The 13911-nt window shown below is 32.1% G+C and overlaps 2 protein-coding genes and 1 long non-coding RNA gene across 3 annotated transcripts; 1 reads left to right on the plus strand and 2 right to left on the minus strand.

The window, feature by feature from the left end:
* Positions 1–2166: 2166 nt before the first annotated feature.
* LOC110996584 lies at positions 2167–5083 on the minus strand. Its single transcript, XR_002600292.2, has 3 exons — positions 4933–5083; positions 3755–3880; positions 2167–3481 (listed from the first exon to the last, which is right to left on the minus strand). It is a non-coding gene; the product is annotated as an uncharacterized LOC110996584 (long non-coding RNA).
* Positions 5084–5749: 666 nt separating this feature from the next.
* LOC110996593 lies at positions 5750–9429 on the plus strand. The gene is made up of 6 exons (XM_022264350.2): positions 5750–6138; positions 6277–6357; positions 6492–6684; positions 7754–7972; positions 8426–8581; positions 9032–9429. The coding sequence occupies exons 1-6, from the start codon at positions 6028–6030 to the stop codon at positions 9313–9315; spliced, it is 1044 nt and encodes a 347-aa protein (XP_022120042.2). The 5' UTR covers positions 5750–6027; the 3' UTR covers positions 9316–9429.
* A 1406-nt stretch (positions 9430–10835) lies between these two features.
* LOC110996588 (collagenase) lies at positions 10836–13331 on the minus strand. The gene is made up of 8 exons (XM_022264341.2): positions 13175–13331; positions 13004–13064; positions 12777–12936; positions 12410–12576; positions 12129–12236; positions 11750–11898; positions 11563–11671; positions 10836–10971 (listed from the first exon to the last, which is right to left on the minus strand). Exons 1-8 carry the CDS (start codon positions 13223–13225, stop codon positions 10862–10864), a joined length of 915 nt encoding a protein of 304 aa, XP_022120033.2. The 5' UTR covers positions 13226–13331; the 3' UTR covers positions 10836–10861.
* Positions 13332–13911: the final 580 nt, after the last annotated feature.

Genomic DNA, 13911 nt, shown 5'->3' on the forward strand with positions numbered 1-13911 from the left:
AAAAAGATCAGGTGCGGTGAATGTCTAGCGCGCCGCTGTAGAATACACTAGTGCGGCAATGAATGCGAGCAACAAGAAGTGCGGCAACCTCGCCTCGCGTAAGGATTATAATATTATACGTTACGTTCCAGTTTTAGATTGTTATTTTTATTTTTAATTTAAAGCTAGACAGGAATGAAGCAGCTAACGATATATTGATACATAGGATATTCTGTAGTTAAATTTGAAACAGACCTCATTGTTTTTCTTTATTGAAAACGAATATACATAGGACATACATTTCTTAGATTATCTTGAATGGATAACATGTTCCTATATTTATCTAAACAAGCAAAATGAAAAAAATTTAGGTTATTGCCTCACAAATAGATAATTTGTTGTGTATACATGTGTATTACCTACCGGGGAGTAATCAAATAATACCAAGATAATTATTATTCTTTTATACACAACCTCAACATCATGACTCACCATTCGACATCTTATCGATTAGGTCATACCAGTATAATACCTATTCAATAATGTGCCTAGAACATATTCTTTTATTTCAATATTATTCATATATTCTAAGGTCACCCTTGTTTTCCGAATATGAAAATAGCCATTGCTTCTATTTTTGAGAAGTCTCATTGGTCGAGTGCGAAGCAATCCTATGTATTATGTAGGTATGTGGTGTGGACTGTGGACTCAATTTCCACGCTTAGGCACGAATAAATACTAATGACGTAGGTACGTTCTAATCCCGGCTGTACACTGATCATGTCTGTCTATTTTATTTTATCATTGACAATAATAAAGGAAGCCTCTACGTGATGTGTCAGACACAGAAGATTGATCACATACTGCCAATTAGAAATGAGAATGAATAACCCTCATATAATGATTTAAAAAAATCTAAAATGGTAATATGTATTTTGTACATGACAATTTCAGTGTTAATTAGAGTACCTAACATGCTTAAAATTATTACACTATTAGCTGTGGATACGCTTTGACTTCTATATAAGACTAAAGACCATATTGTATTATTTAATTTATCAATATTATTTAAAAATAAATCTAAGAAATATATCCCGAGCGTATACGAAATATTACTATGTATCATTATCTTGTTCATATAAGTACACTTATATATCAATCCTGGGCATTTATAAGATGTATCTTATCGGGTTGTAACCCGTACATAGTACATATATTAGTATTAAAAATAACGCAAAGCTGACACGTGTATATGCAAAAATGCCTCTTCAGCAATATCGTAACTTGTGAAGTGTAAAATGTAAACTGATAGCTGCCATTGAACTCGAGCGGACCGTTCATTTCTAGACTTTTCCATTAGTTTTTAGCCACTCAGGAATTAACTTGTAAATACATTTTTATTACGGTTTTAACTTTATTTTGTTGAAGCTTCAAGAGTTGGCTATCAGCAACAGACTTCCTATATTTTAGTATTTAATGTTAATGTTGTTTTTATATATTTTAGCATTTTAAAAATTAATGCTTTCTTTACATAAAATTACTTTCTTTACATTTAGGTCTGTTATTCAGATTTTATCATAATAACTTTTAGAGAATTTAATTTTTGTAAAATTATCATATTTATGTAGAACATAAAATCAGAATTTTCCAGCGTGGCAGAGCTGTATTAATAAAAAATGTTATAACTTTCACATTCATTAAAAACACATAACGAGTTTCCATTCCGCTTGAAGCTTGTTTTAGTAGCATCGAGCGAACGAGGAATCAAATGCGCCTTTCACGCAGCGCACTGGAGGACGGGTCGATAACGCGACGTTGCCATACTTCCACATCTGCCACTTGCGGTCGTGTTTATTTTTACTGTTTGTTGCCAATCAATTAAATGAGGGAATAATGACACCTGCAATTCACGTTGGCATTACTCAATCTTCGAAAATCGAAATCTAGTATATTTCTAATTTTCCGAATTACTTTTAATGTATGCATTTAATTGAAAGCCAACGACCTCAATGCAAAAAATCAAAAACAATGAGTTGGTTTGTACGAATTGTTAAAAATTGAGCGTCGTAAATCAATGTCAGTGTGTTAAAAATAACAAAGAACTTTGTGTAATGTAGATTCATTGTAAGTACATACAATGTATACTTATTGTAACGTATGTATCTATTATAATTCTAAAGACGCAAAATAAATTATTTTTTTATTTTATGATTATCATGTACCAGAAATCCACATAAGACTATTATTTAATTTAACCTGTGTCATCTATCTATAGTCACATATGAATATAATTAAATTGACTGTAATAGGTATTTATTTTACCAAAATTTTAAATACAATTATTTAATATCTTTATAATTATTTTCATAATAGCTATCGGTTAAAATTTCTAGAAAATAGTATCCTTTGTACAAGTTCAGCTCGAATTTCTTTGTGTACATATTTAAATTAGGGCATTATTATTTTTGCTACAAAATCTGTATATTTTTGAAATCGATTACATGTACATAATTTATTAATATTTTAGATATAAATTTATGTATTTAAAATATGCTGCATTCACCACAGACAAAAAAGATGTTGCCATTATGTAGTTGGTTGCTAAGCCAAGCCTTCTCCAATATGAACTCATTTTCCCCTCATACATTATGCCTACCGATAACAGTCGTTGCCCTTTTCCAAATCCTTAAGAATTTCATTGTACCAATTTGCCTCCCAGATTTTTACTCAGATACTATTATAATCTCAACAGATGGAACTATATATTAAATTAATTATAAAAACAAAACATTCTGGTTTCAATAATACTGAAATCATCACTGGCAGCATAACTGATGCAAATTTTTGTAATTACCTTTAGTAATTACTCCTTTTTTGCTATTAACAGAACTTCAAATTCATGAGTTTTAGATTGTTATACTATTTTTTTTAAAAGACATGAAAACCAATGGAAACTTTAAATTTATATTTATTATAATTTATCTTTATTTAAATATTAATCTACACATATTCTAGACTTACTTAAAATGACTTATGTACAAATACCTATCACTTCATAATTTATATAATACGGTTGGAATCCGCAAATATGATTAAAAAAGACAGAAATCCAAAGACAGAGATGTTCCTATATACATACATGTATTTCAATTCAACTGTAGCCGTTAATACGAACCTAATTGTATCAATCATTCATTTCTATCTATAAGTAGTTGAAGCAATTATAAAATCTAGATTTCCATAACAATACGTTCACTATTCTTGCTGTTTTATCATCATTTTAATTTCATGTTTAATACAGACTGACAGATTCGATGTAAAAACCTCTAGTTGGTTCGTGTAGCAGCGGCAGTATTCCGTCTTGTTTGCGAGGCGATGTAAGTGGAGGGGTGATCGTGGGGGGGCCTCTGAAGACGACCGGGGGGTGGGGGAGGGGGTATGCGGGTCTGCTCCACCTGGAACCGGCTCGGTTGGATGATCAGGTCCTGACGAGGCGGCATATCTGAAAAATGATTACTATAAATGGCTTTAAAACGACACGTGAGATTAATTACGATTCTGATATTTTGGGTGATATTCTATTTGTACCACAGAGTACGACTCGAGACGATAAAAAGGCTTCTTTTAATTCTTTTCTGTTAGGCTACCATATACCTAAAGAGATTTTCTTGCACTTGAGCTTTTTGCATTAGGAGTGAGTATAAATAATGATGTTTCTAATCTTTTGGCCTATGATGATATATCTATGCATACAGCACGAAAGTGTAAGTCTTACCTGTTTATAATCTACGAATGCTAGGATGAAATTTAATTGCAAGCTTTGTAGATAAATTGTATATTCTTAAGTGGATACTAAGATGAATGTAGTCGGGACAGCTGGTGTAGGTAACACGAATCTATCCTGGATAGGAAAATAATAATATATCAGAAATGTTTTATGTAAGTAAATATCAATGTAGGAGAAATAAATCTAAAGCAATTTAAATTAATTTATATGAATAATAGTTTATATTTTGAAAATTTATAAATCCTCCCAAGTAAAATTTAATAATAATAACTAAAATTTAAATATGTCGGACAGAAACAGTGTCTGACTAATCTGTTTATTTATGAAACATTTATATAATATTAGGCACTAACTTGTTACGTAAATTTTTCTAGTTTTTTAGTTGAGTTGGTTCAATGATTGATTTAATCCATTGATTAAATACACTGTCTTACTGGAAATGTTGTAAACATTTGTGCGTCTTGTAAAAATTTTGTTATACCTAGTAGAAATGATATTAATCTATTATGTGTTATTATTAATTCGATATGAAGACGAGTAGATCGAATCGCTGATTTTAAATACATATATGGAAATTTAGGATGGTTTTGTTATTATACACTAACATAAGTATTTAATATCTGATAAATAGATAAAATAACAATCGTATGAACACGACGTCGAGATCCTTAAAACGCGATTTAATCAGATATTTTTACTAAGTGTTTAGTAAAGCCGAATGAAAAAGTACTGAAGCCACGAAACTAATAGACATAATGAGACTAAAATGTGTTTAATGCAGTTTCATTGTTTTTATTTAAATATTTTTTCCATTTATCCTACGATTTATTTAGCTAATAATCATTTCCTAAAATTAGCCTAAATACTAGACTTAATCTATGAACTTAATGAAATACTTTGCTTTTATTTATAAACTATACCTTTTGTTTATTTAAAACTATAACATGGCCATGGGTCACGGCTATCGGAACATTAAAAAGTCTTGCTATATCGATAAGTTACCTTATCGAAAATCATACCTTTCTACAAAAACGCATATATTCGAAGTTTAAAACACATTTAAAATAGTAGAAGACTTAATACTTGATTAATTTTTATTAATTAGTCTTAGACTTTATGCAAATTGGTCGACTGGTGGTATAGTGTTGAGAACAAGTAAAACTTACCGAACCTAAATTGATTTAGATTATACGAAGATCAGATTTAGGAGATCCTTGTTATATTTAAATATATTTTTAACACTATATTTTGCGTTTTACTAGAAGTCAATATGTTTTTAAACTAAATGAATTTATCTGAAGATAGCTTATCGGGCTTATCACACTTGAAGTCTTCAAAGAAATATTCTAGTAAACATTTTGTAACACAAGTATACGTACTTAGATAAACTTGAGAGAAATTATAGATTTTTCTAAAGGCTTGAACCAAATTGTGAAAGTATTACTAATACTAGACAACATCGCTTTAAATTTAACATTCTTTATTAATATGAATAAAAATTATTTGGGCTTTTTTCATTCCTAATAAAGAAAGTAAATAATATAAAATAGTAAATAAAAGTTATTAGTTCCCATAACGGCTATCTATGGTTTTCTTTCCGGACAGACTATATTTGTTGGTATTGCATAAACCCATCGGTATATTATTATAAAAAAAATAAGATAGATAAATTGCACGTATACAATTTATAACATCGTATTATTGCGATAAAACTGCATTAGAAATTGAGCTTAGATTTACGCTTTAATTACATGAGCATAAAATGTTTTGACAACATGTGAACATGACAAGTTTGATGAAGATGATATTTAATTTTTATTTACAATAAATGTAGACGCTAAAGTTGTTGACAAACAGTACGCTGTCGTTGTCATTTTTGTTGTATCGTCTACATTATTGTTCAATCATTTCGAGTGACTTTGAAATAATGTCAGTTGTCTTTTGATATTTGTATGTTCTGTGATGAGTGTGATTAGGCGCTATGGTCGTAAGCCTGCGCCATGGACTAAAAGAAAAAAAAAGAGTCTGAGTGTGTTTTGAATTTTCGAGAAGCATGATGAAATCCAAGTAAATTTGCATTGACTTGACTTCATCATATTAAATTAAAATTTCTATGTATCGTTAGGATTATTGCCTTATCGTCAAATCTGTTAAATCATTGTATTAGAATTTATAATTCTTGAAGTGTGAAGCTTAAGGTAAATAGATCCCGAAGCTAAAACATTGTGTTAAAGGAATTAGCTTAAACTATAAATTACGAAATGGATCAGAATAATGATGAGACTCGTGCACCAATAGCAGGCGCTTTAATGCCAGCTCCAGCTAACACTACTGAAACGTCCTCTGCTCCTATGCGCATCAGAAATTTACAGGTAAAATGGTTAATGGCATTTAAATAATAACCTTCATATTTTGTTACTAATTCTGAAATTTTAAATCTTTTCTTTATTTATTTATTTGGAGTGAAATATCTTTTAGAAACGCATATTTTACGATTTTTTCAATTTCAGGGTTTACTCAGGTTTGCAATGGAAGCAACAAGATCTGAAGATGCACCAAATTCCTCAGAATTCAGACCTATGGATGAAGAGGTATGATATAATATTAATTTATGGTATGTTTCAGTTGCAAGTTTTGACTGTCTGAGCATATTTCATTATCAAATATCTTAACTATCTGTAAAAATGCAGTCAAATGTTATATGTCTTCTGGTGTCACATTTCAGAGGCGGAGATTTTTAGAAAATGCTTTCAAAAGTATAACTGTTAATGTGGTAGAAATTTTGATGGATGCTATAAAAGTATTGACTGATGTGGAGAAGATGAAAAGCATTCAGCTTGGAGATGAGTTGCCTGAAGAAGTTGAAACTGCATTTGAAAATATCTTGTCATACATTGATGATTTAGATGTAGCAAATGGTAGGTGAATCTTAAATGATTTTCTAGTGTTGTAATGGCTGATATAATGGCATATCCACTGATCAAAATATTAAAAAAATTACCTGAATATCTATACTAATATTATAAAGAGGAAAGGTTTGATTTTTTGTTTGTTTGTTTGTTTGTATGAATTGAATAGGCTCCGAAACTACTTGGCAGATTTGAAAAATTCTTTCACTGTTGGAAAGCTACATCATTCCTGAGTGACATAGGCTATATTTCATTTTCAAAAAAAATAGGCATCCTTACTAAAATTACGATAACATTAACATTTGTTTATTATTTGATACAATTCTAACAGATGGCGCTGAGTTAAAGGTAGTTTAGTTTAGGTCCGTGTCGTGGTACCAACGTTTCACATAAGTTCTCCTACGGTTTCCCTTGATTAATTTACTACTATGTAATATAACAAAAACCTTAGCCACAGCAACGCTTGGCCGAGTCTGCTAGTATTATATAATGATGTCAAAATTATTTTAGAATTCATGTATCTAATTTAACATTTCCTGAAAATTATGGGATATGGCTATGGCAAAAGACTAAAAAAAACAATGTATTAGTTAGTATTAGTGTAGTTTACTGTATGCATAACTTACACTTGAATGGAAAAAACTTGAACTTGCAATATGAGATTTCCTAAGAACTTATACAATTTATAAGAGGATATTAAGAAGGGGCGTAATAGGTTTTATGTGATAATATAAGCTGATAGTAAAAGACAAAACTTGAAAGAAAGTCTGTCCTAGGATAACCTGGCAGCCATTCTCTCTTTAAACATTTTAGACATAAATATATCCGATGTTACACAGGGATAGCATAGCATTCTAATCATGAAATTGGTATGTAGGTTTTGAATGGATTTCTAACAATCAAAATTATAAATCTGTCTAATCTATTACTATTGATAACATTGCAACTAGTATAATACCATGTATGAGTACTAAGATTAAGATTCTACTTTGTATGGGTTAATTAAATTATCCATAACAACAATCATGTGTTATTCTTAAGAATAATTGCTAATAATTATATTAATTAATGATTTAAGATTTCTACAAAATTGGGGGATTTGCTGTGTTTCCTGTCTGCTATGGAAGTGAAAATGAAGAAGTTCGTTGTAGAGCCAGTCGAGTGCTTGCAGAGTTGTGTCAAAATAATCCCTTTTGTCAGGCGCGCGCCTTAGAGGGCGGCTTGCTTAATATACTCTTACACATGGTGACCACAGAACGGGGTCAAGCCTTGGCCAAATGTATTTCTGCTGTATCTAGTAAGTAATTTTTTTAATTTTTTTAATTGATAAAGTTTGCCAACGCTGGGCACACTGATGCATAAGTAAAAACAAACACAGAATACAATTTGTAATATAACAAGCATTTAGAGGCAAACATGTCATTACAGTTATTGTTATTAAAATATAAGTTTTGAAGGAAGACTTACACAGAGCATCGGATTTACAATTACACATTTTAAGTAACTGAATAAAACAACTTTCTATGGCCTGAATCACCACTTGCTTTGTGGAACAGGAATTGAAGGCTGACCTTCTACATAAAGAAAATTATTAATGAAATGGATGGCAAATTTGCTCTTATATTTTCCTATAGGACATAATATATAAAACCACCCAACAAAATGTTACCAGTATTATAGCTTCGGAAGCTGGGTTTCATCAATAAATCTATAGAAACCATTTATGATGTTAAATTATGTTTATTTGTAGGTGCATCACGTGAGTTTGAGCCCTCTTGCGCGGAGTTGACGGCGCAGGGCGGGTGTGAGGCTCTAGCAGCTGTGCTGAGTTCGGATGACACAACAGCCAAGACAAAGAGTGCCTTCCTTGTTGCCCACCTTTGTGGTCACTACAAACCTGCTAGAGGTATTAACATTGCTTGATTATATATATATTTGTCCATAAAAACGCAGAAATTTTGTATTAAATGTTTCAGCACTTTTTCGTTAATTCATAATTCACAAATTTTTTAAAAAATGTATAAAATTAACAATTATTTTTAAAAGAAATATATGTATACCCAAGATGAATTACACGACGTATAAGGAGAAGAGTATCTATTAATATTAAAACCACGTCTATATGGTAGTGTCTACTGTTTCATCTTCTTCTCGATCTTCTGTTTATGATGAATATTATATTGTATTCTATATTACAATAAAGTCCAACCATAGAAAAATGGAATTAATATTTACACATGTTTATTTCTCCTTGCTAGCCTGTCATATCTAAATAATGTTGTTAGTATAAACAAATATTTTTATTGTTTTACACTGACATAATTGTTGTCTTTAATTAAAATCTAATTATTTTCAGAAAAATTTATAGAACAAAATATTGTCCGCATTGTCGCAAAAGAAATTGAGAAAGGTCGGGATGATGCCACGGAGCATCTTTTAAGCATACTCCAGGCCCTCAAAGACGATCAGAGAGTGATTCAACAGTGTCAGGACATAAATCTTAAGAAGATTCTAGAAGAGCATTTGAAAAATACTGAGGAAGATACGTGTTTGGAAGAAATAGAGTATTGTACTGAGTTATTAAAGGATATTGGTAACTGTCCCCAGGCTGAACTTATACAGAGTGAGGCTGATAGATAGATTATTATATATGTGCGTTTCTTTATTTTCTAAGTCATGTATGTTTATATCAGGTATTAAAGTATTAAATTAATACTCCTTAATGAAAACTGTACGAATAAACAGTTAAATATCGAACGTATTTTATTCCACGCATAAAAATCAATCATCCACGCTTAAATACAAATTTATCTACATTTTGTATTCGATTTGATGGGTTTTATCTTATGGGGCTTCTAAACGGGCCAAATTTTGCAATTAATGGCTGCAACACAGTGGCTAAGACAAGCAAAACAAAATCATTGCTAACAATAGCAGCCAGACTATGCAAAATATTGCAGTGATGTCCCGGCCATACAGCTAAACATGTTTTGTTTAGCCACTTATGGCCGATATTGCCCCGATGGGTTGCCGGACGATCGCTAGGCTATCGAATTCAACTGCAATATTGCACAGCTACTTCTATTGTTGTTTCAGTCACTCTCTTTGTTATGGTACAGTGTATCCTTTTCTACGCGACATGAAGTTAGCTATGAGTGAAGTGTGCCTGATGCTATATTCTGGCAGTTAGGTTAGACTTAAAAATGACTACTACGTGGTCTAACGAGACAATTATGGGGCTTCTAATTAATGAAGTACATTTACATTCTAGTAAAGTTCTTGAATAATTTATTATCAAGGCTTATTTCAAGACTCAAATTGTCTACAGTTTCACGCCTATTTAAGTAAGGTCGAATCCACAATCTCTTCTTTTTTGTTTATTTTTAAAAAAAAATTAAGCTGCTGCGACAAGTGTGGTTTCGTCAGCCATTGTTGCCGGTTTGTGTAGCCTGTTTAGAAGTTTGCATCATGGGCCATACTATGGCAGACATATTGGAACAAATGACCCAGCCATAGATTGCTCGGCCATCAGCTGCATTAAAATATTTTTGTGATGGCCGGACAATTACTTCCCAATAGTGCAGCCCTCAATTCAGTCTCATAGCATACCTAAATAGCATGATAGACTATCGGCTACTTTTCAGACAAATCGGAGTGACATCCTCCGCCAAATGTGCCATGAAATCTTCATGTGCCCACAAATAGGACTAACCTTCTGCAAAGGGACGTTATTAAGTTCAACATGTTATTAAGTTACTGAACCTAATACTTAGGCTAGCTGACCTTTTTCATTGTCCGTTGAGTGTGCTGGCAAAAGATATATTACATATTTTTTAGTTCATACAATTAGTAAATTTCTTGTATTTTTTATTTATTATGTAATTTCATGTTTGTTTTTTGTGTTTCGTCTGTAAAGTATATAATTATTGTTCACTCGTGTCAATTTACGGTCATTTGTTAAGACAGGACAGACAGGTGTTTTTATAAATAATTAAATAAAATAAAAATAATCAATTCAATCACTGACTGATTAAGATAACTTAATTATTTTAGTGATTAGGATTGTTTTATCAGATATGACATATTATATCCGGCACTTATGTTTTATTTAACAGAAATGTAAATACCAACCATCTGAGAAATTGAATAAAACAGTTTAGTTCAAGTTTATTATCTTTATTATAGATTAATAACTGCCTACTCCGTCTTTGAATGTGTTATCGGAATTTTTCCAGTCAAAATTGATACCGGTGACTTCTTTTATCCAATCGTGGTAATGACCAGGGCGAACATATGCTAAAAAATCAAAAAAATCTGTCAAACTAAAATAGATATACGTTTATACGTTTAAAGTGACCACTCATTATTTGAGTCAAAACGGGACATTAGTTTAAAAGTAGACAATGAAAAAAAAACACTATAAAATTATTCATTTAGAAACAGTTAGTTAGCTTAAAATTTACGAACCACACAATATAGGTACCCAAAATGGTTAGTTGTTTTTATATCTATCAGAAGAATCCATTAGATTTCAATTGAGAGTGAAACTCTTGACACGTATTTTTTATATTCTGCTAATTAAATTTTGCATGGTTTCTGAAAAAGGACAATTTTGCGTCCCACAGTTCATTTCGGGGACATCGGGACTCGTAATTGGATAAAGGGACAGTCCTGTTCTCTTAGGTGCTACAGTTGCCTCTGCCTACAGTTTTTGTTACTAGGTAACCGAACAATTGTTCACGGTTTTTTAATTTATAATAGAAAAGATTTGATGATCTCAAATGCCGATTTTGGAAAATCTTTTGAATGTTGAAACCATATGCTGTTAACATTAATTTATATATATATTTAATATGTTAGGAAGAACGAGTGACGGACGATTGTTACCTGAAGGGAAAGGTGAGTTACATCCTGCAGAGGAGCCAAAGCTCACAATACCAACCATAGTAGGCTTGCCATCTGTGTCAATTTTGGTCAGAGGACCACCACTATCACCCTGTCAACAGATTAACTGAATTAAATATATGGGTTTGGCGGCGTATAATAAAGTTTTCTTTATTATTTTATCGCTAACCTGACATGAAGATTGAGCTGTATCGTTATACGACTTAGCGCAGAGTGTCTGTTCAGCGATTACGCTACTTCCTGGATACCAAAAACGGCACTCGGCGGTAGTAATTCCCAACAAGTAGACCCAACGTAGAACTTCCGAAGCTGCACCTCCTGGATTCATACAATAACATTTCTATTCTTGATACCAATAGTTTTGAAAAGTACCTAAGTCTATTGATTGGTTTTTAAATGTATGGCAGAAAACAACTTAAATATAGCCTCGCGGCATTTCAGGTATTCATGGGCATTCCTTATTATTTTATTGTAAGGGATTTGTTGCGCGTTTGCGCCTATCCCGTAAAAAATAGTTTAGGGCAAATAAAATCAATATTGCACCATACCATTAATCCTGTCGTCTGTGAGGCCGTATCCACTGACGGTAAGTCTCACACCTTCGTATACGAGGTTCTTCTGCTCACTATTTTGCAGACGTGCTGGCTGGATGTTTGCTGTAAGAGTATCGAAATTATAAATAAACTTAATAAGGTCATGATTACATTGACACGGCTATATTTGGTTTGTTTTAACTTTGGATCAAGTTAGAAAGCAAAATTATTGTATTCAACAAATGGGCAAGTGAGAAGTCGATAAATTGATATTTTAATCGATGGTATTTACTTACGGCCATAAGGTATGTGCTGATTGATGCCCAATAGGGCGATGTCATGAGTCTGCACTCGCGGGATTTGCTCATTGTACTGTGGGTGGAGGAACCGCCGCCTGCTCTCAACCATATACTCTGGTTTCGTAAGGTTTATCAGACCGATACGGACCACGAACGTGATGCGGCTGTTAGTTACAAACGTAATAAAATTTGTATGAAATAATTGGAAGGCTATTTTAAGTCATACCGACGTCTCTCGTGGTTTTAACGTTCTATCACTATGTCGTAATTTGAGTTGAGGACATACAAATATAAAAGGCTAGTATTCGCATACATAATTTAATGAAATTAGGTATCACTTTGTCTGTCTCTTCTTACTACTTACTTAGCCAGGCAGTGAGCAGCGGTAATGACCCAGTTGTGGTGGATAATAGAGCCTCCGCAAGAAGATACGCGACCGACGTTGTTAACCATTCGCAGGCTGATCTGGTAAGGGATCTGGCCTTCTTCGGCTTCCCATCCAGCCACTATGCGTCCTTGAGTGCCTATACATGATATTTATTATAATTAGTTACACTTGATGATAATTGAGTGAATCAACTGTTTACTTACCTTCAAAATCATTACGAAGGTTCTCGATGTAGGCCGGGGTGTTTAATTCAATAGACGCGCCCTGTATAAACCATATTAAAGATTTATAATAAATATTTTACACTATACTTACTTCTTCAACCTTTTTATTATAAAGGGGATCACCATTGTATTAACAAAATACGATTTTACCTGCGCTAATCCAAAAATAACCAAAAGCCCAAACAGATGCCACGTCTCCATTTTATCGACTAATTTCTTTTTTGATCAAATTTAACATATCTAAAACTAATTATAACCATTATCTATTAATTCTAAGCATTAATTTGATAGTACTATCTTTTGCTATATTTTAAAAATTGATATAATATTTCAAATTCAACTTTATCTACAAAATTCCTTGGGTTGTATTTGAATATTCGTACGGTAAAACGTATAATCTGTGTGTATGTATTATAATATGGTGTAAAACCTAATGGTGAAGGTTAGGCGCAAAAGGCAAATCATCTACATTATTATAAAATAATATAATCTACGAAACACGCGGCCAAAGCCTTAATAAGGTTATAGTGGTATTGGATTACGTAATTGGTATATTGATAGAATATTTATATTTTTTTAAGGAATTGGCCATCTATGCCTAACATACTCAGGTCGATTTCCTGACGATGGTATATCTCCCAATTTATTTATCAATTAATTATTGTAAAACCGGCATATGAACGGACTTAGTTAAGAATCTAGAACATATTATGGAATATTTAGTGAGTTATTTTGTAGTTAGTGAATAGAAACAATTTGTACTGTTTATTAATTCTAAAATACGCCAGTAGCTCCATCTGTCGGAGCAATATGATCATTTCATGCATCTGATCTGGTTAAAGAATCACTGCTAGCGAAATAAAAAGGAAGGATTATAAAAACCATAA

The sequence above is a fragment of the Pieris rapae genome, chromosome 3 (genome assembly GCF_905147795.1).
Source record: "Pieris rapae chromosome 3, ilPieRapa1.1, whole genome shotgun sequence".
In the NCBI taxonomy this organism is placed as follows: domain Eukaryota; kingdom Metazoa; phylum Arthropoda; class Insecta; order Lepidoptera; family Pieridae; genus Pieris; species Pieris rapae.